The following is a 24450-nucleotide window of genomic DNA, read 5'->3' as shown; positions in this document are numbered from 1 at the left end:
CCCTGCCTCTGCCTCCCGAGTGCTGGGATTAAAGGTGTGTGCCACCACCACCCGGCTGCTGTAGTTATTTTGCTGGAACTACATCCTGTGATCTACAAATAATAAGCTGACTTTGCTGCTGTCATTTGGGTGTTGTGCAGTTATCACTCTTTTTTTCAATGCATCTTTCCTTTTTTTCTCTTAATGTTTATTTCAAGTCTCCTCTCCTATCCACTGCCTTAATGAAAACAGAATTTCTGGTATTTCATTTATAAGTTAAATATGCTTCTGTGTTTCTCAAGTCACTCACCCAACTTTCCTCACTTCTTGAAGTTGAATTTGTGACACACTTGCTATCAATATTTAATTCTTATTGTTTCTCAACCTCCCACTAATTTTTACACGAGTTTATGTGTATTTGAATTAGATATGCTCTTAGGTGTGTGGAATGTTAATATTTCATTTGAGATCATCAGGGACAGAAAGGACGATCTTGGTATCAAAAGTCTCCAGCTAGCGACCTTATCACATGTGGGATCTTGGTTAAGTGACCTCCCATGGCCCCAACTGTTTCAGTTATTGTCAACTAGCTATCCTGCAGTTATTATCGAGTACAATAACATAACATTATAGAAGTACAGTTGATATTGGTTTCAGTGTCACTAATATTTAATATTAGGAATAAACTCACAATGAGCAAGTGTGTAACACTCCTGATAATTGCATAGAGAGCAGACTGAACACATTATATCTGCATTGCTTCATTTTTTGTCTGCCTACAACTTTACAATAGCCCCTCTTTTGCTCTGAGATAAAATACAAGTACTTACGTTTCTCTTGGGTTTCACTTCCTTCACCTCTGTAGCCTTTGACACACTAAGCTCTGGCACACTGTCCTTAATCTAAATTATCAATACTTTACTCTTGGAGACTCTTCTCTTCTGCATCACCTGTTACACTTCTCATCCTTAACAGTCCATATTAAATGCCAAGACTTGGGGGATAATTTTCATAACTACTCCCCATCGCGTTCTGTGCAGTCAGTATGTTTCCTGTGTCACATGGTTCACACGGTTTGAACATGTTTACGATCTGTGCACTCTGTTAGATGTGAAACTACAAAATTCATAGATCTTACCTTGCTACCATTACATGTATAACTTCTAGAAATTAAATAATCACCTAAGGTAATAAGTTAATAAATGTTAAGCTAATAATTATTAAATTACTGTGAAAGCAGAGGAAAGTACTCCAGGAGCATGAAAATATGGAAGCAATTATGCATTTTCAGCCACCTGATGTACGTTATTGTATTTTACCACCTTGACTTTCCATAGTGTTTCTCCTATTATTAATGCAACTCACACACTTCACAAAAATTGGAAAATGAAGAAAACCACAGACAGGAGAGATAAGCATTTTAATCACTTAAAACAAAATCGTTTAAAATTTATAGGTAGGTACCCAAGCATGTGTGCACGTGTAAATCACGTAAATGAGGACTCTTACTAGAGATAGCTAATTCCAGTTAGCTATACTTGCCTAGTTTTTGTTTAACTTTTGTGTCACAAGAAACTCCCTCGGTAGGATCAAATAGGTTTGATTAGGGGGTTTTGATAAGGGGTTGATAAATCTAAAATAAACCAGTAACAAAACCGGCACCTTTTCTAAAAATTTAAAGCTGAAAACGAACGCATGGTGGCGCTGTTGACTAAAAAAGAGAATTAAGAGCTTGTACACTCCGTACTCACAGACAAACCTAGCGAGCGATCCGGTGCGATAAAACAAGGGCTTGTGGACCTGGACAGATCTTTAAGCAGTAAAATCTAAATCTCTGAGACACATTAATTGTTAGGCTCTCTCCAAAAGACTTTGATTTTCACAGAGAAGCATAAAGCTCCTTTTGGTGACGAGCCCTTGGAAAAACACTGCAGAAATACAATGGAGGCCTGGAAGGAGAGCTTTCTTAAACAAAGGCAAGTCTTGCTTCTCTTTGTTTTTCTAGGTGGGTCTCTGGCTGGGTCCGGGTCTAGGCGCTATTCTGTGGCTGAGGAAAAAGAGAAAGGCTTCTTAATAGCCAATGTAGCGAAGGATCTGGGACTCAGGGTAGAAGAACTGGCTGAAAGGAGAGCTCAGGCTGTTTCCAAAGGGAACATACAATATTTTCAGCTCAACCATCAGACCGGAGATTTGCTCTTGGTTGAGAAACTAGACCGGGAGGAGCTGTGCGGTTCCGCAGAGCCTTGTGTGCTGCACTTTCAGATATTGCTGCATAATCCTTTGCAGTTTATTACTAACGAACTCGAGGTCATAGATGTAAATGACAACGCCCCGGAGTTCTTTGAAAATGCAATGCAGCTCAAAGTCTTGGAAAGTTCCCCACCCGGAACAGTAATTCCTTTGGGAAATGCTGTGGACCCGGACGTGGGAAGAAACGGACTCCAGAACTACACGGTGTCTCCCAAGTCCCATTTCCACGTTCGCACCCGCCGTCGTAGGGATGGAAGGAAGTATCCAGAACTGGTGCTGGACAGAGCTCTGGATCGGGAAGAGCAGGCAGAGCTCAGTTTGACTCTCACAGCCCTGGATGGAGGCTCCCCACCTCGGTCTGGCACTGCCCAGGTTCACATCCTGGTCTTAGACATAAACGACAACGCACCAGAATTTACACAGTCACTCTATGAGGTTCAAATTCTAGAGAAGAGCCCTGTTGGCTCTGTCATCATCACGGTCTCAGCTTCTGACTTAGATACGGGGAATTTTGGTGAAATATCGTATGCGTTTTTCCATGCTTCTGAAGAAATTCTCAAAACTTTTCAACTAAATCCCATTACTGGTGATATAGAGCTAGTTAAGGGTTTGGATTACGAAACAAGTAATACTTATGAGGTTGACATAGAAGCCAAGGATGGTGGAGGCCTTTCTGGAAAATGTACAGTCATAGTCCAGGTAGTTGATGTGAACGATAACCCACCAGAACTGACTTTGTCATCAGTGACCAGTCCTATCCCTGAGAATTCAGCAGAGACTGTGGTGGCTGTTTTCAGTGTGGCTGATTTAGACTCTGGAGATAATGGAAAAGTAACCTGTTCCATCCAGAACAATCTCCCCTTCATCCTGAAACCATCTGTAGAGAACTTCTACACTATAGTGTCTGAAGGAGCACTGGATAGAGAGAGCAGAGCCGGGTACAACATCACCATCACAGTCAGCGACATGGGCACACCCAGGCTTACAACCCAGCACACCATAACAGTGCAGGTGTCTGACGTCAACGACAACGCCCCCGCCTTCACTCAAAGCTCCTACACCCTGTTTGTCCAAGAGAACAACAGCCCCGCCCTGCACATAGGCACCATCAGCGCCACAGACTCAGACTCAGGCTCCAATGCCCACATCACCTACTCGCTGCTGCCCATCCACGACCCGCAGCTGAATCTCGCCTCGCTCATCTCCATCAATGCAGACAACGGACAGCTGTTCGCGCTCAGGGCGCTGGACTATGAGGCCCTGCAGAGCTTCGAGTTCCTCGTGGGCGCCACAGACCAAGGCTCGCCTGCGCTCAGTAGCCAGGCGCTGGTGCGCGTGCAGGTGCTGGACGCCAACGACAATGCGCCCTTCGTGCTCTACCCGCTGCAGAACGCCTCTGCGCCCTTCACAGAGCTGCTGCCCAGGGCGGCAGAGCCTGGCTATCTGGTCACCAAGGTGGTGGCCGTGGACCGCGACTCTGGCCAGAACGCCTGGTTGTCATTCCAGCTGCTCAAGGCCACGGAGCCAGGGCTCTTCAGCGTGTGGGCTCACAATGGCGAGGTGCGCACCTCCAGGCTGCTGAGTGAGCGCGATGTGCCCAAGCACAGGCTGTTGCTGCTGGTCAAGGACAATGGCGATCCTCCGCGGTCTGCCAGTATCACTCTGCATGTGCTGCTGGTGGATGGCTTCTCTCAGCCCTACCTGCCTCTGCCTGAGGTGGCGCGCGACTCTGTACAGGACAATGAGGACTTGCTTACACTCTATTTGGTCATCGCCCTGGCGTTTGTGTCTTCGCTCTTCCTCTTGTCTGTGCTGCTGTTTGTTGGGGTGAGGCTGTGCAGGAGAGCCAGGGCAGCCTCTCTGCGTGGCTGCTCTGTTCCTGAAGGACACTTTCCTGGTCACCTGGTGGATGTCAGCGGCGCGGGAACCCTGTCCCAGAGCTACCAGTATGAGGTGCATCTGACCGGAGACTCTGGGACTGGTGAGTTCAAATTCCTGAATCCGGTGATACCAAACCTGTTTATGGAAGATTGTGAGAGAGAAGTTAAGGAAAATCCCCACTGCAGGAGTAGCTTTGTAGTCAGCTAAGTGTTGTTAATGGTCCATCATCGCTCAGTTTCATTAAACCTGTAATTGTTCTTTTAAAAAGTTATATTATTCAACAGCCTTAAACCAGTAATTCAACCTATGGTATCCCAAATAGCTCTAAACTTGTTACTCTTTTATTAATGCTAGTTTTACTTAGGATTTTGTAGTTGTGCCTATTATATTCATTTTCTCCATAATATCTCGGTGCTTATTGTCATAACAGTTAATGGAACTAATGTCTTTATGACATTCTGGAACTTTTCAATTCACTTAAGAACAATTAAAGTTGTGTGTATCTGTGGCACCTATTTTTACCATATAATTTTGTGTTCTTTTAGGCTACATTGTAATTCTTTATGAGTCCTTGGCCTTTTGGGGTTAAGCAATCTGCACAGCTGTAAAATTTAGAACAACTCTTTCTCCTGAATAATATGTAAACACACATTTCATTAAAACATCAGTGCATGGAAGTTGTGCTGTGTCCTGTTGTGAGCACCGTGTATCCTAGAGATTGTTATGTGTGCTTATTCACAAGCATGCCATGAATACTAAAATTAGACTTCTCAAATAATTACTATACAATAAAAAATCAAGGAGAAAATATCATATGCTTGCTCCTCTTTCTTTATGAAGCCAGTCCGCTAATCACTGGTTTGATGCAATCCCCTAAAAATTTAATCTCAGAATCTGAATTATGAACCAACTTCCTCTAAGGTAATTGAGGGCTCCTGAAGGCATTGACTTTCTCTGTCTCCTTCCTTCCTTTACCACCATAGACAGAAGAAGTCCCAGTATAATGAACAGATTGTATTTTCTTGGGGGTCTCTAATTTTTTCTACCTTTAAAAGAGGACATTTCCTCTGAATTTTGACTCTCAACTTTAATGCTGAACCCAGATATTTGATTTTATAATGTTTGATAGTAATGGTAAGTTCTAAAATTGTTTTGTGTTTAACTTTACTTTTTAAAGTTAGATTTGTCTAATGTAGCCTTCAGTTTTTATAAATTAGCTTTGATTTTAGAGTAAGGAAAGCTTTTTTTTTTTTTTTTTTTTTTGGATTTTCCGAGACAGGGTTTCTCCATAGTTTTTGGTTCCTGTCCTGGAACTAGCTCTTGTAGACCAGGCTGGCCTCGAACTCACAGAGATCCACCTGCCTCTGCCTCCTGAGTGCTGGGATTAAAGGCATGCGCCACCACTGCCCAGCCGGAAAGTTTTATTTGTATAAAATATATATTATTTTGAGCATAATACACTGGACAAATATTGCATTTATCCGAATGGTATTGGTTTGTTGTAATGTTTAGTAAGCCTAGTGAAGTTATGGTGCCGTTTATAAGTAGATTTATGCTTCTAAATATGAATGTCATTGAACTTTGTCAGAGAAAAATGAGCTGTTTAAAAACTTTCCTTATAACTTAACATTTATTTTAAAATCTAGTATATTATACTCCCGGATTTATTCTTAAAAGCCAGTATATTATACTTCTGGAGTTTTAGGACCTGTACAATTCTGGGAATTACTTTTTCCTCTAAGAATGTATCAAACAAGGAAGTTAATAAGTTTTTAGTCTTTAATCAAACTTTAAAAGTGAATTAAGAAAGAGATAAAACTCAGAACAGAATCAAACACAAACATATGACGTAAATATAGTAGACAACACTAATGACTTTGCCATTGTTATCAGCTACAGAAATAAAATGTATTTGGGATGACCATTAACAAACGTAAACAAAGCTTCCATAGTCTTGCTGGAACATCATGACAATTCAAGCCCACTTTGACTTAGCCACCCACGTCCATTTTGCATAATCATATAAATGAAGATGGGCAAATAAACACCAAGGAACATGCCTCTCCAATCCCTCTGTGTATTCAAAAAGTGTGGAACATTCTAGACCAGCTGGGGATCACCACCAACTTATAAAATGGATCAGCAATTTGAATTTCAGTTGCTGCCATGTAGTAGTAAACATGACCCAAACAACTTACACACAATGTAAGGAACACGGTTATTTTGTTGTTACTGAACAAAAACTAGAGGCCAGGGGTCTTGCTAATGGCGCATATGCTAACATGGTCTTTCCCCCGGGGCTTCTGTTACATGTGCATCTCTTGCTACTGTTTTAGACATGGAATGAGTTTAACATGTGTTGTTCTAGAGCAGAAATTCTACTGAAGGCATCAAAGCTCGTATCACTTTAAGATTTGTTCTTTGCAAATCAAAATTATATATTATAGTTAATTAATATGACATATAATAATTAATATAATAACATTATCAATCTAATATATTACATTATTAGTGTCAGGCTAAAATTGTGTTTATATCTGTAGAATTAACCTTTTATGTTAGATTATCTGACATCATAAAGCAATTATACTTACAGATTAAAAGTCAGAAATTATCCATTTAAAATAACAGAAATACAGAGATATTGCAAGAATTGGATGGGCTAAGATTTCTGAGAAGAAAGGTCTTTGGACAGCTGAGTTGACCAGTCTGTTCTGCTCCAGAGAAATTTTCTAAGTTTGAAAACAAGCAACAAGCTCTTGACAGGGACAAAGCAAATCAGTCAACTTTTACAGCCTGGAAGATACAAGCTTTGATTTAGTTTCCCCATTCATGGCTCTTAAACCCAGAGTAAAAGAACCCAAGTAGAAAATCAGTCAAAAGCAAGTGACGTTTTATCTGCTAAGCAGCTTGGAACCTTCCATGAGAAAGGGATATGGAGACTGTAAGAAATTCTTAGCTGTAAATGTTGTAGAGTTGGGTGCTTATTAGGCCTGCAAAGAACCTCAAACAAGGACAACACCTGTTTGCATTAGAGTGCATTGATTAGATAGGACTCGATCAAGCTGATAGCAAAAGGTGACCTCCTTTTAGAGGAAGGTAATAAAATCACGACACAAGATGGATTTTACCTAGTTACCTAAAGTTCCATAGAAATTTCAAGGCACACATCAACATAACTAAATTCTATAAACAAAAACAGCAATAAAAATATGGCCTAAAAGATCCAGATATTAGAAATGAATGGACAGTATTTTTTAACATATAGCTAATGTGTTAAAGTAAGAAACAGTGTATAAAATAGATAATGGGAAATTTTACTGTCAAATGAAAATCTTAAACTGTAAATTTTGTAACTGAGAAAACACATGACATGGAACTAAGTTGTTTAATGCCATAGTTATAAAGAAATACAGGAAAAGTGGATGCAAGATGACTCCAGTTGAAACATCCAAATAGAAACACAATGTCAGCACTCAGGGAGGCAGAGGCAGGCAGATCTCTGTGTGTTCGATGCCAGCCTGGTCTACAGAGCAAATTCCAGGACAGCCCAAGATACACAGAGAAACCCTGTATCAAAAAGTAAACACAAAGAAAATATAATTTAAATATAGAAAAGAATATTAGTAACATTTGGGATAAAACAAAGTTCTTTTCTGTGCATCCTAGGAGGGATGGGAGACTAAGAAAGAAATAATGGGCAAGAATTACTAAACTGGTAAAAGTCTTCCACTTAGTGAAACTCAGTCAGAATAAATAAAAGACAGAGAGCAGCCAGGTGTATCACAGGAAAGTAATCAATACCAAATTGAACAGGAAAACAAACAAATTCTTAAAGCAACCACACAAACATGATAAAATTATTTTAGAAGAGACTCGACTAGATGGACAGCTGTTTAAAAAAAATAAATCATAAAACTAAAGACAACATCTCTGAAGTCTTGCAAGTTATTTAAAAAGTAGAATTGTATTACCATCATACCTTTCAAAACAAAGTTTTCTGACAGAGAATTAATCACATTCCAATCATTGCCAAAAAAATACTTTTTGTGTAATTCGTTAGACAGAAAGAAACAATCCTAAGGGACTACAGAATTCTGCTGAGAAACGAACAGTAACAGGAAAGATAAATATGAACACACATCGTTTGGCTTTGGTTATACAAGGTAAGAAAAATAGTTTTTTTTGAAATTTATAAAACAGTAATGCAGATCAGAGCTGCTGAAGTCACCACACTCCTTCCTATCAAACGAGGGAGCAGGGGAGTGGACAGGTTCTTTTACCAGAAGTCTTCATCAGAGTTGCTGGGAGAATAAAGTGACAAGACATTCAACCCTTAAACAAGCCAAGCATTACTGCAGAGACTAAAGAAACTCATTCTGTAGGAAAGATGACTCCTAGTTCCTTAGAGGTTAACTGTCCTGTGTCTCCCTTTCTTTCTACCCTGGAACTGGACACTACAGTGGCTGGTCCCATTTGTGGGGGTCAACATTTCTGAAAGTCTCATTCATAAGCATCTAGGCAACAGCTAATCAAGTCAAGAAAAGAACCTTAGAAGTTCTGCACATAAAAGGAAGCTGCTGACCCAAACTGTGCAAAACCTGCTCTCTTGTGATTTAAAGAAAAAGCTAAACCGGTAAGGATTATCTATTCAAAGAAATGAGTGGCAAAAGCACCAAGAATTTACACACATGTACAATGCCCAATATGAAGCTTTGCACCCCAAATCAGCAGCTGAAAACATGCAAGAAATTAAGAACACAGAGAAGGCCAGAGTGTGCCTTAAATCAAGGAGACACAATGCTGGTGTCTTTACCAAGGAACAAGCAGAAACAGAAATAAGTAAAATCCACAGTACATGTTGTAAAAGGCATCAGAATGAATTCCAGTTTCTGGTGGGTCAGATCAGGCCAAAAATAATACAAGAAAACTGGCAGAATGTCAAAAGTCAAAGTTTGGAATAGACAAGCCCACGGGGAAGCTGCTATTGTACGTGTATCAGTGCACATGGGGCAAGAAGATGGGGACGTGGACTTCCCAGGTGCGATCCTGGCAACAAACCACTACCCTCAATTAAAGTCGAACTCTCCCATCCCACAGAAGTCAGGGTCCTAGAAACCAGATGATTTTCCTAGTTGTACTTACTCTCTCAGCAATCAGGTTCATGAACAGTTCTAGTTCTGGCACCATAAGAAATCTTCTGGATGGGTGCAGGATTCATGTCTTTAATACGAGCACTCGGCATCAAAGACCGGCGGATCTTTCTGGGTTTGAGAATAGCCTGGTCTACATAGTGACTTCCAGGATAGCTGGGGCTACAGAGAAAAAGCCTGTCTCAAACAAACAAGAACAAACTAGCAAATAAGTCTTCAGAAAGAAGACTAGGGCTGGGAACCCAAAATGATCGAGACGGAGAGAGAACCCAGGATGGTTCCCCAGCTTTGCACAATACACATAGAACTTACCAAGAACTCGGCAACTTCAGAGTTCTTAATTCACGAACTTGTTTTAAGCGTCCATGCCAGGCCAACAGCATCCATCAGTTACTGACAATTGACCAAGTTGAATGTGTTTGTTTGTTACATACACGCATGTTTTAGTACGGAGTATGTTTATGATTTAAAGTCACAAAATTAGTATTATAATTTTTGAAATATCAGGAGTTAGTAGTTGAATTTAAGGTAAGGCTCACAATAACTTTGAAACACTTGTATATTTTTCAGAAGTGAATCTTCCAAATGATTACTGTTAGTATTTTTTCACCGGGATCAGGCAGGTCTCTGCACTTCGAATACCAGCTCTTAAATCAAAATAAAAAAGTGAAATAAGTAGATTTTAACAAGCAAGGAAGGAATGGAACACAACGGAAAAAGGTACATGCAATTGTGAATGCGGACGCTTGGTGGCGCTGCAGGCTAAGCGTGTGAATAAAGGGCTCGGCAGATGCCCTGGAAGCCATTACTGGGCATCAGAACTAAGATTGCTCCCTAAAAGAAGGTGGCATTCAGGCTGTATCTAGAAGCGAAATCTTCAGAGAAGGCATAGCTCCAATAGCAAGTCTGAGCAAAATTTAGTTCTATTATTCCCTCAAAACGCGAGAGTGGATTCAAACAAATTAAAAGGCTCTGCCCCTTCTGGATCCAGTGTGAACAATGGAGACGGCGCGAGCAAAAACGCCAAAGCAAAGGCAAGTCGTTTTTCTTACTATATTGTTGCTTTTGGGGGAGGCTGGCACTGAGGCAATTAGATATTCCATGCCAGAAGAAACTGAGAGTGGCTACTTGGTGGCTAATCTAGCAAAAGATCTGGGTCTTAAAGTGGGGGAATTGGCCACTAGAGGGGCGCGAATCCATCATAGAGGAAACAAAGAGCTCTTGCAGCTGGATGCAGAGTCCGGGAATTTGCTCCTGAAGGAAAAACTAGATCGCGAGGAGCTGTGTGGGGCGACAGAACCCTGTGTGCTGCACTTCCAGCTCATACTGAAAAACCCTGTGCAGTTCTTCCAAACTGACCTGCAGCTCACAGACATAAATGACCATTCTCCAGAGTTCCCTCACAGGGAAATGCTCCTAACAATTCCTGAGAGCGCCCAGCCAGGGACTGTGTTTCCTCTGAAGGAGGCTCAGGACCCTGACATAGGCAGCAATGCTGTTCAGAACTACACAGTCAGCCCCAACCTCCACTTCCATGTCGTTACTCACAGTCGCGCTGATGGCAGGAAATACCCAGAGCTGGTGCTGGACAGAGCTCTGGACAGGGAGGAGCAATCTGAGCTCATTTTAACCCTCACTTCTGTGGATGGAGGGTCTCCTCGCAGGTCTGGGACCACCACAGTTCGCGTTGAGGTCGTGGACATCAATGATAACGCTCCCCAGTTTGTACAGTCGCTCTATGAGGTTCAGGTCCCTGAGAACAGCCCCCTTGATGCCTTAGTATTGACGGTCTCTGCCAGGGATTTAGATGTGGGACCTTATGGGAATGTAGCCTACTCTCTGTTTCAAGGTGGTGAAGTTTCTCAACCATTTGTAATAGACAAAGTCACAGGAGAAATTCATCTGAGCAGAGAGTTGGATTTCGAGGTAACTAACCGTTATAACATAGAAATAGCAGCCACGGATGGAGGAGGCCTTTCAAGCAAGTGCACTGTGGCTGTGCAGGTGTTGGATGTAAATGACAACGCGCCAGAGTTGACCATCTCCACACTCACAAGCCCTATCCCAGAAAACTCTCCGGAGACTGTAGTTGCTGTGTTCAGTGTTTTTGATTTAGATTCTGGGGACAATGGAAGGATGGTGTGTTCTATTCAGAATGATCTTCCATTTCTTTTGAAACCCACATTCGAGAACTATTACACTTTAGTGACAGAGGGGCCACTGGACAGAGAGAGCAGAGCTGAGTACAACATCACCATCACAGTCGGCGACATGGGCACACCCAGGCTCACAACCCAGCACAGCATAACAGTGCAGGTGTCTGATGTCAATGACAATGCCCCGCCTTCACACAAAGCTCCTACACCCTGTTTGTCCACGAGAACAACAGCCCCGCCCTGCACATAGGCACCATCAGCGCCACAGACTCAGACTCGGGCTCCAATGCCCACATCACCTACTCGCTGCTGCCCACTCACGACCCGCAGCTGGACCTGTCCTCGCTCATCTCCATCAATGCCGACAATGGGCAGCTGTTCGCCCTCAGGGCGCTGGACTATGAGGCTCTGCAGAGCTTCGAGTTCCTCGTGGGCGCCACAGACCAAGGCTCGCCTGCGCTCAGCAGCCAGGCGCTGGTGCGCGTGCAGGTGCTGGACGCCAACGACAATGCGCCCTTCGTGCTCTACCCGCTGCAGAACGCCTCTGCGCCTTGCACAGAGCTACTGCCCAGGGCGGCAGAGCCTGGCTATCTGGTCACCAAGGTGGTGGCTGTGGACCGCGACTCTGGTCAGAACGCCTGGCTGTCATTCCAGCTCCTGAAGGCTACGGAGCCAGGGCTGTTCAGCGTGTGGGCTCACAATGGCGAGGTGCGCACCTCCAGGCTGCTGAGCGAGCGCGATGCACCCAAGCATAGGCTGCTGCTGCTGGTCAAGGACAATGGCGATCCTCCGCGGTCTGCCAGTGTCACTCTGCACGTGCTGGTGGTGGATAGCTTCTCTCAGCCCTACCTGTCTCTGCCTGAGGTGGCGCGCGACCCTGTGCAGGACAACGAGGACTTGCTCACACTCTATTTGGTCATAGCCTTGGCGTCTGTGTCTTCGGTCTTCCTCTTGTCTGTGCTGCTGTTTGTTGGGGTGAGGCTGTGCAGGAGGGCCAGGGCGGCCTCTCTGGGTGGCTGCTCTGTGCCCGAGGGCCACTTTTCTGGACACCTCGTGGATGTTAGCGGTGCAGGGACCCTGTCCCAGAGCTACCAGTATGAGGTGTGTCTGACTGGAGACTCTGGGACCACAGATTTCAATTTCCTCAAGCCTGCTATTCCCAGTAATCTGATTCCAGACAGTTATATGTTGAATAGTTAAAATTACAGAAATGATTTAGGTGTCATTAAGAGAAGGTTAAAATCATTGCTGTTGGGATGTCATTATTTTTCTGATAAAAGGTATTATTTCCCTGAGGTTATATTTTATTTCTATGTGGTTTTCCTTTTCCATAATCAGCTAATTCTTAAGATGTCTCCTGTCTTACCAATGCAACTTAATGTGTTTTTTCTCTTACTTCGAGGGAAGTAAAATCTTCACTCTTTAGTGATGACTGAAATAGTTTTAAATCTCATTTATTATAGTGAATTTGGTGAATAATGCAGAATCCATAATATTTTCACAATTTATCTAAACAATTTCCATCTTGATTCTTAGTAGTGATTCTAACTATGTAATGTGCTAGGTTTAATGTGATGTTTGCATACATGCAGATAATTTATCTTGTTTATTCAATCTTATTCCTAATCTTCAGCCCTCCCCCTTGCTTTCATATAACCCCTGAATACCACTGAGAAGTGAAAATGTTCTATTCTTGTCCTTGTGTGTGTGGCTATTGTTCCATCCATTTTTCCTGCAAGTGATGTATCTTCAATCTTCTTTATGGATGAGTAAAATCACAATGTGTGGGTTGGAGATGTAGATCAGTTGGTAGAGCATTTGCTTGACATGCACAATACCCTGGCTTTGAGCACCAACATCACATGGCAAGCCCAAGCTCCATCTGGGTTATGGGAGATTCTCTCTCTCAAAAGACAAAACAAAGCATTTTGCATAAACACCACTTTTTTTATCCATTACAGTAATCTTAAAGGGTTTTCTTTATAGTTAAATACAGTGTTAAGTACAAATGAAATATGCTTTCTTTAAGAAATATAGTAGGGGCTGGAGAGATGGCTCAGAGGTTAAGAGCACTGGCTGCTCTTCCGGAGGTCTGAGTCCAATTCCCAGCAACCACATGGTGGCTCACAACTATCTATGATGAAATCTGATGCCCTCTTCTGGTGTGCAGAGGCACACATGCAGGCAGAATGCTGTGTACATAATAAAAAAATAAATCTTCAAAAAAGAAATATAGTCATTTGCAATCATTTTAGGAGCAAGAGGTTTAATACATTTCTTTATTGGCACTAGTAATCACTTTTTTTTGAGACAGTGTCTCTCTACAGAGCCCTGATTGTCAGGGAACTCACTATGTAGACCTAGTTGGCCTCAATCTTATGGAGCTCCAACTACCTCTCTCTCCTTAGTAAGGGGATTGAAGGCATGCATGACCATACCCAGAAGTAATTAATATTCAAGCTTTAATTTTCATATTGGTCAAAAAGGCAAAACCGTAGATATACCCACTGGGTTACTTTTATGCTTTCACTCTGCATGGCTGTTAAAAGTATAATCACAGTGTACAGGAATAAACTAAGAACAAGTCATTCAATAAACTATTGAGCATTCTTTCCTTTTCATATTATTGGATGAGGTGTATAAGTAGATACCACTTTGGGTTGTAAATTCTGAGCTGTTTTAGTAAAAACCATGGGTTAACTTTTAAAGGTACTACAGTAAGGATGGAGTTCCATTAAGCCATATTGGCTACTGACAATCATTTCCACGTATATTGTGACTTAGGAGAAAAATATTTTCTTAACTTACTGTCAAGGTTCCTTTGAATTGTAACCTGATATGATTTAGAATTGCTCAGAATCTTGCTCAGGTAATAACTTTTGGTCCATGTTCTGCCTCCACCATTGTAATTCAAAGATGTATGAAAATGGGAATCAGAGAACAATATCATTGACTAAGATCAACTATAATTTAGAATTAAATTTAGAAGGAACCAAACCTTCAAATAATATGGATCTTTTGAATGAAAAAATGTCTTAGTTTTCTACTGCTGCAGTAAGACACGATGACCGAGGAAGGAACAAAGAGTTCTATCAAGAAAGATTCTATGAAGAAGAACAAATTCCCTGGGGACTTACAGTTTCAGAAGATGAGAATACATGAGCATCATGGCAGGAAGTATGGCAGAAGGCAGGAATGGTGTGGAGAACTACCTGAAAGCTTATACCTTGATCCAGGAGCAAGGGGCTAACTTGGAAAGGAATGGGCTTTTGAAACCCCTAAGCATACCCAGTGACACACTAGCTCCAGCAAGGCCACACCTAATCCTTCTCAAACAGTCCCACCAAGTGGAGACCAAGTATTCAATAAGTGAGCCTATGGGACCATTCTCATCCAGACCCCCATAGACTGGGTGTGACTGGTGTAGAGCACACTTTCAGCATGCTCACGGCCTTAGGTTCTATCTCCAGTACCACAAAAGTACTTTCCAAGGGTGGTTATTTTCTATAGTTATTAAGATTAACCATTAATCTTTATGAATCTTGTATAGTATACGTCATCTATAGCCCTTCTCATTTGTGTTACACAATAACACAAATTCTACTTTTACAAATTATATATGCATGAATATGTATTCCTAATTATTCAAGGATATATTGTTGAAAGTTGGTGAATGAAAAAAGGTATACCATTTAGACAGTAAGCTAAAGAGAGTTTGGAGAATAGCAAAGTTAACCACAAATTAATTTTAAAGATCATTAAAAAACATTAAAGAGGCCATCGTAGATGATAAAAGAGAAAATCTATTGGGAAAACATGACAACTTAAACATATATGTACCAAAATATAGTACCTCAAAATAAATGTCTTAGTTACTTTGTTGTGACTGTGATAAAACACCATGGCCAAAGCAACTTAGGGATGAAGTATTTATTCTGACACACAGTTCAAGGGTATAGTCAGTCCTGGCAGGAAGTCCTGGAGCTTGAAGTAGCTGGGCACATGGCATTTACAGCTAGGATGCAGAGAACATTGAATGTTTTTGTTCACTCCACTTTTCCATTTTTATACAGTCCAGGATCCTACTTAAAGGACTAGTGCTACCTACAGTGGGCAGGTCTTCCTACCTCAAATGATTCAAGATAGTCCCTTAAGGACATGCCCAAGGCACACGTCCCAGGTAATTCTAGATCTTATCAATTGATGCTAATAGCTGAGATCAACTGTCCCAACAAATGAAACAAAATTTGACACAAATAATATTTGATTTTTATCAATTAATTTGACTGGGGTTAAAAAGAACACCTACATCATTAATGAGGTACACCTTTGGGTGTGTCTGTGAAGGTGTGTCCAGAGATACTTAACTGAGGAGATAAGACACACCCTAAACATGTTGGCACCACTCCATGGGGTGGAGCCCAAGACAATACAAAAAGAGAAAGTGAGCTGAGCCCCAGGAGACTTCTTTCTCTGCACCCTGACTTTAGATGCCTTGTGACCAACCACCTCATGTGCCCACTGTCATGTCTTCTCCATCATAATGGGTTGTATTCTCTCAAATGCCAAGTCAAAACAAAACCCCTTTGTCACAACAATGGGAAAAGTGCCTAATTTACCACCAAGACCTAAAAACCAACTACAGGTCCAGTGAGGTGGTTTGGTTGGTAATACCTTTCAATAAACCTAATGGCCTGAGTTCAATCCCCAGGACCCACATGGTATGAAAGAACAGACTCTCAAAAGTTTTCCTCTGACCCCCACACTTGTGCCATGCAATATGCCCTCCACATTAATATAATTTTTAACTAAACAAAAACTACACCTAACAGAGAATTCTATTCAAAAACAGCAGGAGATACAGTTTTTAAATTTCTTTTTTTCTTTTTTGGATTTTTCGAGACAGGGTTTCTCCGTAGCTTTTGGTTCCTGTCCTGGAACTAGCTCTTGAAGACCAGGCTGGCCTCAAACTCACAAAGATCTGCCTGCCTCTGCCTCCCGAGTGCTGGGATTAAAGGTGTGCGCCACCACCACCCGGCACGGTTTTTCAATTTCTAATAGCACATTGTTCATGATAGACCATCATAAAATATGAGTCCACAAATTTTAAATATTAAACCCAAACAAAGCTTGATCTACAACTATAAAAGAATTAACTTGGAAATTCAGAAAATTCACAAACATATGGAAATCAACATAGTTCTTAGCATTCAATGAGGTAGAAAAGAAATTACAAGGAACATATCAAAATCATATGAAATGACCAAAACATGAAAATACAACATAGCAACGTGTATCTTTATGCAATTAAAGTTATGCTTAGAGGAAAGTTATGGCAGAAAATAACCCATATTAAAAAGATCTCAAATCAAAATCTCAGGCTTCTACTTTAAGACAAGACCTGTATTCCTGGTGAGTACAAAGCTAGATGGGTTGTAATGATCAAGTCTTGAAAAAAGGAACAAAAGGAAAAAAATTGAATAATAAGATCAGTCTAAGCACCAACGAACAAAAGAAAATTAGAGTAGATGGAACCAATGAATTACAAAATGAAAAACAGCATAAGTGCAAACCAATTGAAACAAAGGTGAGACTATTGTAATAATCAAGAAAACTGGCAAGCTTTTATTCTGATTAACACAGAGAAAAAGAAGATTCAAATTACCCAAATATGGAATAAAGGAGAAATTTAACCTATTTCACACAGAAGAGATTAAAATAGAGTTCTCTTATAATCCTATGATCAGTTTCAGGTAAACCAGTTATAAAACTAAAATTAACTTTAAAAATTTCTGGAAACATACACTGATAAAGTTGACTAAAGAAGAAATAGAAAGTCAGAATAGACCCATAATGAATTATTGTTAGTTCTCAAATTTTCCCATAAAGTCCTAGAACCAGATGACTCCACACACAAATTCTACCAAATATTAAAGAAAAACAGCAATACTTAGAATTTGTTTAGAAAATAGAGGAGCAGAAACTACTTATAAACTCATGGAGGTGGTAATTGCCCTATGATGAAATCAGAAAACACAAGAAAACTAAACACTATTTTTCTTTAAGAGCATGCCTTCAAAATTTCTCAACTAAATACTAGAATATTAACTCCATTAACATACATGGAGATTATATGTTATGACCAAGAAAGATTATCCTAGGAACAAAACATCTGTTCAATACTCAAATCAATGTAATATACTGTGTAAGCAAAATAGTAAATAAAATCACACAACTATTTCAATAAATGGAGAAAAACATTTTAGAAAACACAATACTTTCATGATGATAAAACATACAAAACAGTAGGGGTAAAATGAAAAGTCTTCTGCCTGATTAAAAAAAGCTATAAAACCACATGGTTAACATCATACTTAACAGTAAAAAAATACAAATAAAGGACATTTGATCTCACTGCTTCTATTTAACATTGTACTAGAAGCTCTAGCCATTATAATTAGAAAAGTACAAGGAATAAAATTATTCAGGTTGAGAACTGAAAAACAAAAACATACTTGCATATGATACTACTTATTGTATGCATATGATATACAAATATAAGCAAAATGCTGGGGAATTTACAAAAGACTATTAAATTGTAAAATAAATTATAAAAATTTATTAAGTTTGTAGGACAAAGATAATTATCCAAAAATAGTGTTTTTAAAAATCCAGAAGTAGGAAAGGAACATAACATATTGGAACTAAATTTGCTAAAGATGTATAGCAAACCCTGGAGAACATTACATGGCATGTGACATTGGGGAAATTATTTCTGCTAAATCTCATTTTTTTCATCTGTAAAACATGGACAATGCAAGGACTAATTTTACAGAGTTGATTGGAGAGGAAATGAATTAATATGTAAAAGATTTTTTTTCTGTTTGGTGATTTATAATGTTAGTACTACTGAAATGTTATCTCAAAACTTTGTCAACATGTGAAAATGGGAAAATAAAATATAGTCAAATTTTGTTTCAAACCGTTTATCCTATGTGTAACTAGAACCTGCCTACTATGTTAGGGACTTTTCTATTTGTTCTGCTCAGGGGACCTGTTTTTCATTCATTTTTTTAAAAAGATACATCCTTTGTTTTTAGTCTCTTCAGTATTTATTTTATATCTTTACTTTATTTTATGCCAGTGCTTATGCAGACAGAAATGTAACTATGGGAGTGCATTTATTTATTCAACTGACACTTGAATACTTACAATAACACACGTTTTCCAATCCAGAGTATGAGAGAACTGACATATTTTAGCAACAACTTATTTAACATAAACCATAAATCAATCCAATAACTAAATGAAATCAGGTGAACAGGCACAGGAAATCCTGCACAAGAAAGGTAAATGATACACCATCAAGTAGACAACCTGTAACCAATGACCTAGTTAAATGTTCCCCCATGATGCTCCAGTTATCTTTCAGGGTAACCATAGCAGCTACACTCACGCTGGAAATATTTTCAGATGTATTCTTTAGTTTTCATGGGCAATCCCTGGCACACCCTTCACTCTCTGCCCATAAGATTGTGAGGAGATGGGAATCTTATTGTTTCATGCTCAAAATATTTTAAGTGAGTACTTGCTTTCTCCTGGGGTTTATGATGCCCACGATTTAAAGGGTTACATGAAGCTCACTATAAAATAAACCTCACCCATGATAGATTATATCATATCAAATCAGAAACCAAAATAAAGCCTCATTTAAGAATTAATTCCTTACATACAGGTAGCTAAAAGCCTTGGGAAAATTGTATGAGTTCCACTCTCTTGATTTTGTCCTGCTCGGATCCTGATTATAGAGTAACTCTATCATTTCAAGCCTCAATTACCTTATTTGTTAAAATTCTTTAATCCCCTCTCCAGGCCTAACATTCTGTGGCTCGATCATGGTTTACCTAATCTCTCTCTCTAGATCTATTTTATTTCACACAGTAAACATCAAACTACTTTATTCAATGGTTCTGCTATTGGCACACCAGTGTAGAGAAATAGAAGCCATCCTTAGGAAAAAAAAAATCTCGTCTTTAGGATGATATGGTATAGATTACTTAAAATTTTCGCATCTCTAAAAAGTGCTTATTTGTGAGAAACAAACTAATGCACCTATCATGAAGTGGATTCGAAATTAAGAATTTAGTTTACTTGGTTAGATATGCAAAATACAAAAGAACTGTCAAATTCCACCACTTGGCCACTGAGAAAACTGAGTTAACTACCCGTTTTATGTTAAAAATTCTTCTGGACAATACCCCAAATTGAAAAATATTTATTATTTATGTAACCTAAAATGAGAAAAACACTTGTAAACATAAAAGTATAAACATTTCTACATGTTCATTTGGAAATTTTCAAAAGATTTCCGACTTGAAAACACGGTCATTTTCTCAGTATGGACGCAGGGTGGCGCTGCAGGCTAAGGTTATGAATAACCGCTTAAAAAGCTTCCTGGCCCTTTGTGTTGCAAGACAGAATCAAAAACACGGACAGGAAGCATTTCAAGGAATACAAGGCTCTAAATGGGTTTGGGCTGCGGTATTCTAAATTAACAAAGATTAAGAGCAACTAGATAAAGAATCCTCTAACGGAGAAATCAGAATTCTGCTTTCAAGCCATTCAGAGTGAGCTGAACAATCGGATGCAAGCACTCGCGTTTTCATCATGGAGAAGCTGGAGAGAAATCACCCAAACAGGCAAGTGATTGCTTTCTTTTTTGTGCTGCTGTGGGATCAGGTTCTAACGATGCCTACTCGGTACTCTGTCCTGGAGGAAACAGAAAGCGGCTCCTTTGTAGCCCATCTGGCCAAAGACCTGGGTCTGAAATCTGGGGATCTGACTGCCAGGTCTGCAAGGGTGGTGTCTGACTATGACAGACAGCAGTTGATTCTGGATCCCGAGACCGGAGATCTGCTTCTGAGGGAGAAACTAGACCGGGAAGAGCTCTGTGCCTCTGTGGACCCCTGTGTGCTGCATTTCCAGGTGTTCCTAGAAAAGCCAGTGCAATTTTTCCAAGGAGAATTACTGATCCAGGACATAAATGACCACTCACCAGAATTCCCAGATAGGGAAATGCTTTTGAAAATACCAGAAAACAGTCAGCCAGGCTCACGATTTTCATTAAAATTAGCCCAGGATTTGGATGTAGGCAGCAATGGGCTTCAAGAGTACACAGTCAACCCCAACTCTCATTTTCATGTCCTCACTCGAAATAATAGTGAAGGCAAGAAATACCCAGAATTGGTGCAGGACAGAGCCCTGGACAGAGAGGAGCAGGCAGAGCTGAGCTTGACCCTCACGGCTCTGGATGGGGGCTCTCCACCTAGGTCAGGAACAGCCATGGTTCGAATCCTGATCCTGGACATCAATGACAATGCCCCTGAATTTGTGAAGACCCCCTATGAGGTGCAGGTCCTGGAGAGCAGCCCCCCAGACTCCGCGGTCCTGACTGTCCTAGCACAGGATGCAGATGCTGGCAACTTTGGGAGAGTTTCCTATGGCTTGTTCCGAGCGTCAGATGAAGTTCAACAGACTTTCTCAATAAACGAAATCACGGGAGAAATACGACTGAAAAGAGCACTGGATTTTGAAAAAATTAAATCTTATCATGTGGAAATCGAGGCCACGGATGGAGGAGGCCTTTCTGGGAAGGGCGCTGTGCTGATAGAGGTGGTGGATGTGAACGACAACGCCCCAGAGCTGACCATATCTTCACTGACCAGCTCAGTCCTGGAAAATAGTCCAGAAACTGTGGTTGCTATCTTCCGAATACGAGACAGAGATTCTGGAGAGAACGGGAAAATCATATGTTCTATTCCAGATACTTTGCCATTCATTTTAAAACCCTCTAACAAGAACTTTTACACCCTGGTGACGGAGAGCCCTCTGGACAGAGAGAGCAGAGCTGAGTACAACATCACCATCACAGTCAGCGACATGGGCACACCCAGGCTCACAACCCAGCACACCATAACGGTGCAGGTGTCTGACGTCAACGACAACGCCCCCGCCTTCACACAAAGCTCCTACACCCTGTTTGTCCAAGAGAACAACAGCCCCGCCCTACACATAGGCACCATCAGCGGCACAGACTCAGATTTGGGCTCCAATGCCCACATCATCTACTCGCTGCTGCCCACCCACGACCCGCAGCTGGACCTGTCCTCGCTCATCTCCATCAATGCCGACAATGGGCAGCTGTTCGCGCTCAGGTCGCTGGACTACGAGGTCCTGAAGAGCTTCGAGTTCCTCGTGGGGGCAACAGACCAAGGCTCTCCCGTGCTCAGTAGCCAGGCACTCGTGCGCGTGCAGGTGCTGGATGCCAACGACAATGCGCCCTTCGTGCTCTACCCGCTGCAGAACGCCTCTGCGCCCTACACAGAGCTGCTACCCAGGGCGGCAGAGCCTGGCTACCTGGTCACCAAGGTGGTGGCGGTGGATCGAGACTCTGGCCAGAACGCCTGGCTGTCGTTCCAGTTGCTCAAAGCCACGGAACCCGGACTGTTCAGTGTGTGGGCTCACAATGGCGAGGTGCGCACCTCCAGGCTGCTGAGTGAGCGCGATGCGCCGAAACACAGGCTGCTGCTGCTGGTCAAGGACAATGGCGATCCTCCGCGGTCTGCCAGTGTCACTCTGCATGTGCTGCTGGTGGATGGCTTCTCTCAGCCCTACCTGCCTCTGCCTGAGGAGTCACGCGACTCTGTACAGGACAACGAGGATTTACTCACACTCTATTTGGTCATCGCCTTGGCGTCTGTGTCTTCGCTCTTTCTCTTGACTGTGCTGCTGTTCGTGGGGATGAGGTTGTGCAGGAGGGCTAGGGCTGCATCTCTTGGTGGTTGCTCTGCTCCTGAGGGCCACTTTCCCGGACACCTGGTGGACATCAGTGGCACGGGGACCCTGTCCCAGAGCTACCAGTATGAGGTGTGTCTGACCGGGGACTCTGGGACTGGTGAGTTCAAATTCCTCAAACCCATGGTCTCCAACCTTTTGCTTCAGGATGCTGGGAGAGAAGTTAAGGAAAGTCCCCACTGCAGGGATAGTTTTGTATTCAACTAAGTGTTGTCATTTCCTAGACGTTGTCATTTTAAGAAATGTCCTTGTTTCTAAGAGGTTTTCTACTAGTCTAACCTACATGTTCTTAATTGCGCTGTTTTTATTGGTATGAAGATACTAGGCTTTTAGTTGCACTAATCATATTTCATCTTTTTCTCTGCATATGCATATCTCTTGATTATTAGGGTTATTATAAACCTTAATAACCCAAATTGTATAAATTTTCTTTGAATGATAGCTCTTTTTAAAAGGCTTATTCTTTTACAATAGATACAGCTTTCTGCCTGCATGCCAGAAGAGGGCGCCAGATCTCATTATGGAAGGTGGTTGTGAGCCACCCTGTGAGTGCTGGGAATTGAACTCTGAACCTCTGAAAGAGAACCCAGTGCGCTTAACCTCTGAACCATCCATCTCCCCAGTTCTCTGAATGATACTCTTAATGATCTTCTGAGGCATTTCAGTGCCCTCAAGAAAATTTACATTTGTGCATGAATTTGTGGCACCTGTGCTTTCCATGTAATTTGATGTTTTCAAAGGTAGATTGTTGAAGATCACTTAAGTTGCCTGGATCCTTCTGCACGAATAGAAAGTAACGTTACATCGGGTTCGCTTTCAGACCACGAGCCCTGAATAGGCAAGTCATAAAATTTCAACCGTATGTGAATGTACACAGAGTTGTGACATTCTCTGCTTGTGAGCATCATGCACGCTAGTGGTCTTGTTTATTGGCTGCAGGTGTCCTGGAAATACTAAGGTTAAAGTTTTGAATTCTTACGTGATAAAAATTAAAGAGAAAATATAAATTAATTTCTCATTTCACTTATTAAATAAAATTGTTCCATCACTGCTTTGCCATAATCTCTTTTAATAATTAATCTCAGAATAAGAATTTTGTCCCTTCTTTCTTAAAAGGAAAAGGCAGGGCTGTTGAGGGCCTCACATTTATCTTTTTCTTTCCTCATACAAAAAAGTCCAAGCATGTTGTAATGTGTGTGTGTTTTCTGGAAGCTTCTCGACACCTTTAAAATGATTTTCTTGAAGTTTTGGTATTCTGTTTGATTCTGTTTATCAACAGATTTGAAATTTTTCACTTTTTGTTTCTTGGTGGAGTTGGGTAGAGTTTATCAAGCAGAAAAGATTACTTTTGGTGTTAAATCATTTTGTTTTGTTGTTTAGCATACCCGTCAGTTACCTCGAGATAAACTGATGAATAATTATGAATAGTATTTTGCTTGTTAATAAAGTGGAGCAGTAGCATGCTTATTGATTTGTAATCACGGCTCTCTGTTGTGTTCAATAAGCCCGTAGAACTGATTGCTTGGTTTCTAACTCATTACATGTATGTAGATAAGTAAGACTATATCAAAACTTCTTAAAGTTTTGGCAGAAAATGAGCAATTGAAAAGCTTTCTTTATATCTCTCTATTTCAAATCTGTCAGTCTATTTGAAGAGAAGTAGTTGTAGTTTTACCCACATTCCTCTCCTCATGGAAGCTACACAGCAATGAAAAAGGCAAGTTATGGCAGATTAGGTTCTTGGTGAAATGTGGAGTTTAGTCATCATTCATATTTTTTTTTAAAAAAAAGCAATAAATAATCATGAAAGTCAGTGAGCCACACACAGAAGACCTGTGATGTGGGAGTGTCATATATCAATCTGTTGATTTCTTTGGCTAAGCAATAAAGAAACTGCTAGGCCCATTTGATAGGCTCACCCTTAGGTGGGTGGAGTAAACAGAACAGAACGCTGGGAGGAAGAGGAAGTGAGGTCAGACTCGACAGCTCTCCTCTCCGGAGCAGATGCCTTCAGGAGAGACGCCATGCTACCTGCTCCAGGGAAGACGCACACCATGCCCCAGCTCCGACCCAGGATGGACTTAGGCTAGAATCTTCCCGGTAAGCGCACCTAGGGGCGCTACTTAGATTATTAGAAATGGGCCAGAGCAGTGTTTAAAAGAATACAGTGTCCGTGT

At 41.2% G+C, this 24450-nt stretch overlaps 2 protein-coding genes and 1 pseudogene across 2 annotated transcripts; all 3 read left to right on the top strand.

Moving 5' to 3' along the window:
- The first annotated feature begins 76 nt into the window (after positions 1-76).
- Positions 77-4901, top strand: LOC142847795 (protocadherin beta-3-like). Its single transcript, XM_075968839.1, has one exon. It carries the CDS (start codon positions 1921-1923, stop codon positions 4315-4317), a length of 2397 nt encoding a protein of 798 aa, XP_075824954.1. The 5' UTR covers positions 77-1920; the 3' UTR covers positions 4318-4901.
- A 5185-nt stretch (positions 4902-10086) lies between these two features.
- On the top strand, positions 10087-13742 carry LOC142847792 (protocadherin beta-6-like; annotated as a pseudogene).
- A 6119-nt stretch (positions 13743-19861) lies between these two features.
- Positions 19862-24225, top strand: LOC142847791 (protocadherin beta-4-like). The gene has a single exon (XM_075968837.1). It carries the CDS (start codon positions 20087-20089, stop codon positions 22478-22480), a length of 2394 nt encoding a protein of 797 aa, XP_075824952.1. The 5' UTR covers positions 19862-20086; the 3' UTR covers positions 22481-24225.
- The last annotated feature ends 225 nt before the right edge of the window (positions 24226-24450 follow it).

The sequence above is a fragment of the Microtus pennsylvanicus genome, chromosome 4, assembly GCF_037038515.1.
Source record: "Microtus pennsylvanicus isolate mMicPen1 chromosome 4, mMicPen1.hap1, whole genome shotgun sequence".
NCBI classification, from domain to species: Eukaryota; Metazoa; Chordata; class Mammalia; order Rodentia; family Cricetidae; genus Microtus; species Microtus pennsylvanicus.
Note: the sequence above shows the minus strand (reverse complement) of the source record. Positions and strands in the feature narration are given on the sequence as shown.

Bases quoted from the DNA above. Each gene is read 5' to 3' on its own strand.
- LOC142847791 (XM_075968837.1), top strand. From the start codon at position 20,087: ATGGAGAAGCTGGAGAGAAATCACCCAAACAGGCAAGTGATTGCTTTC.
- LOC142847795 (XM_075968839.1), top strand. From the start codon at position 1,921: ATGGAGGCCTGGAAGGAGAGCTTTCTTAAACAAAGGCAAGTCTTGCTT.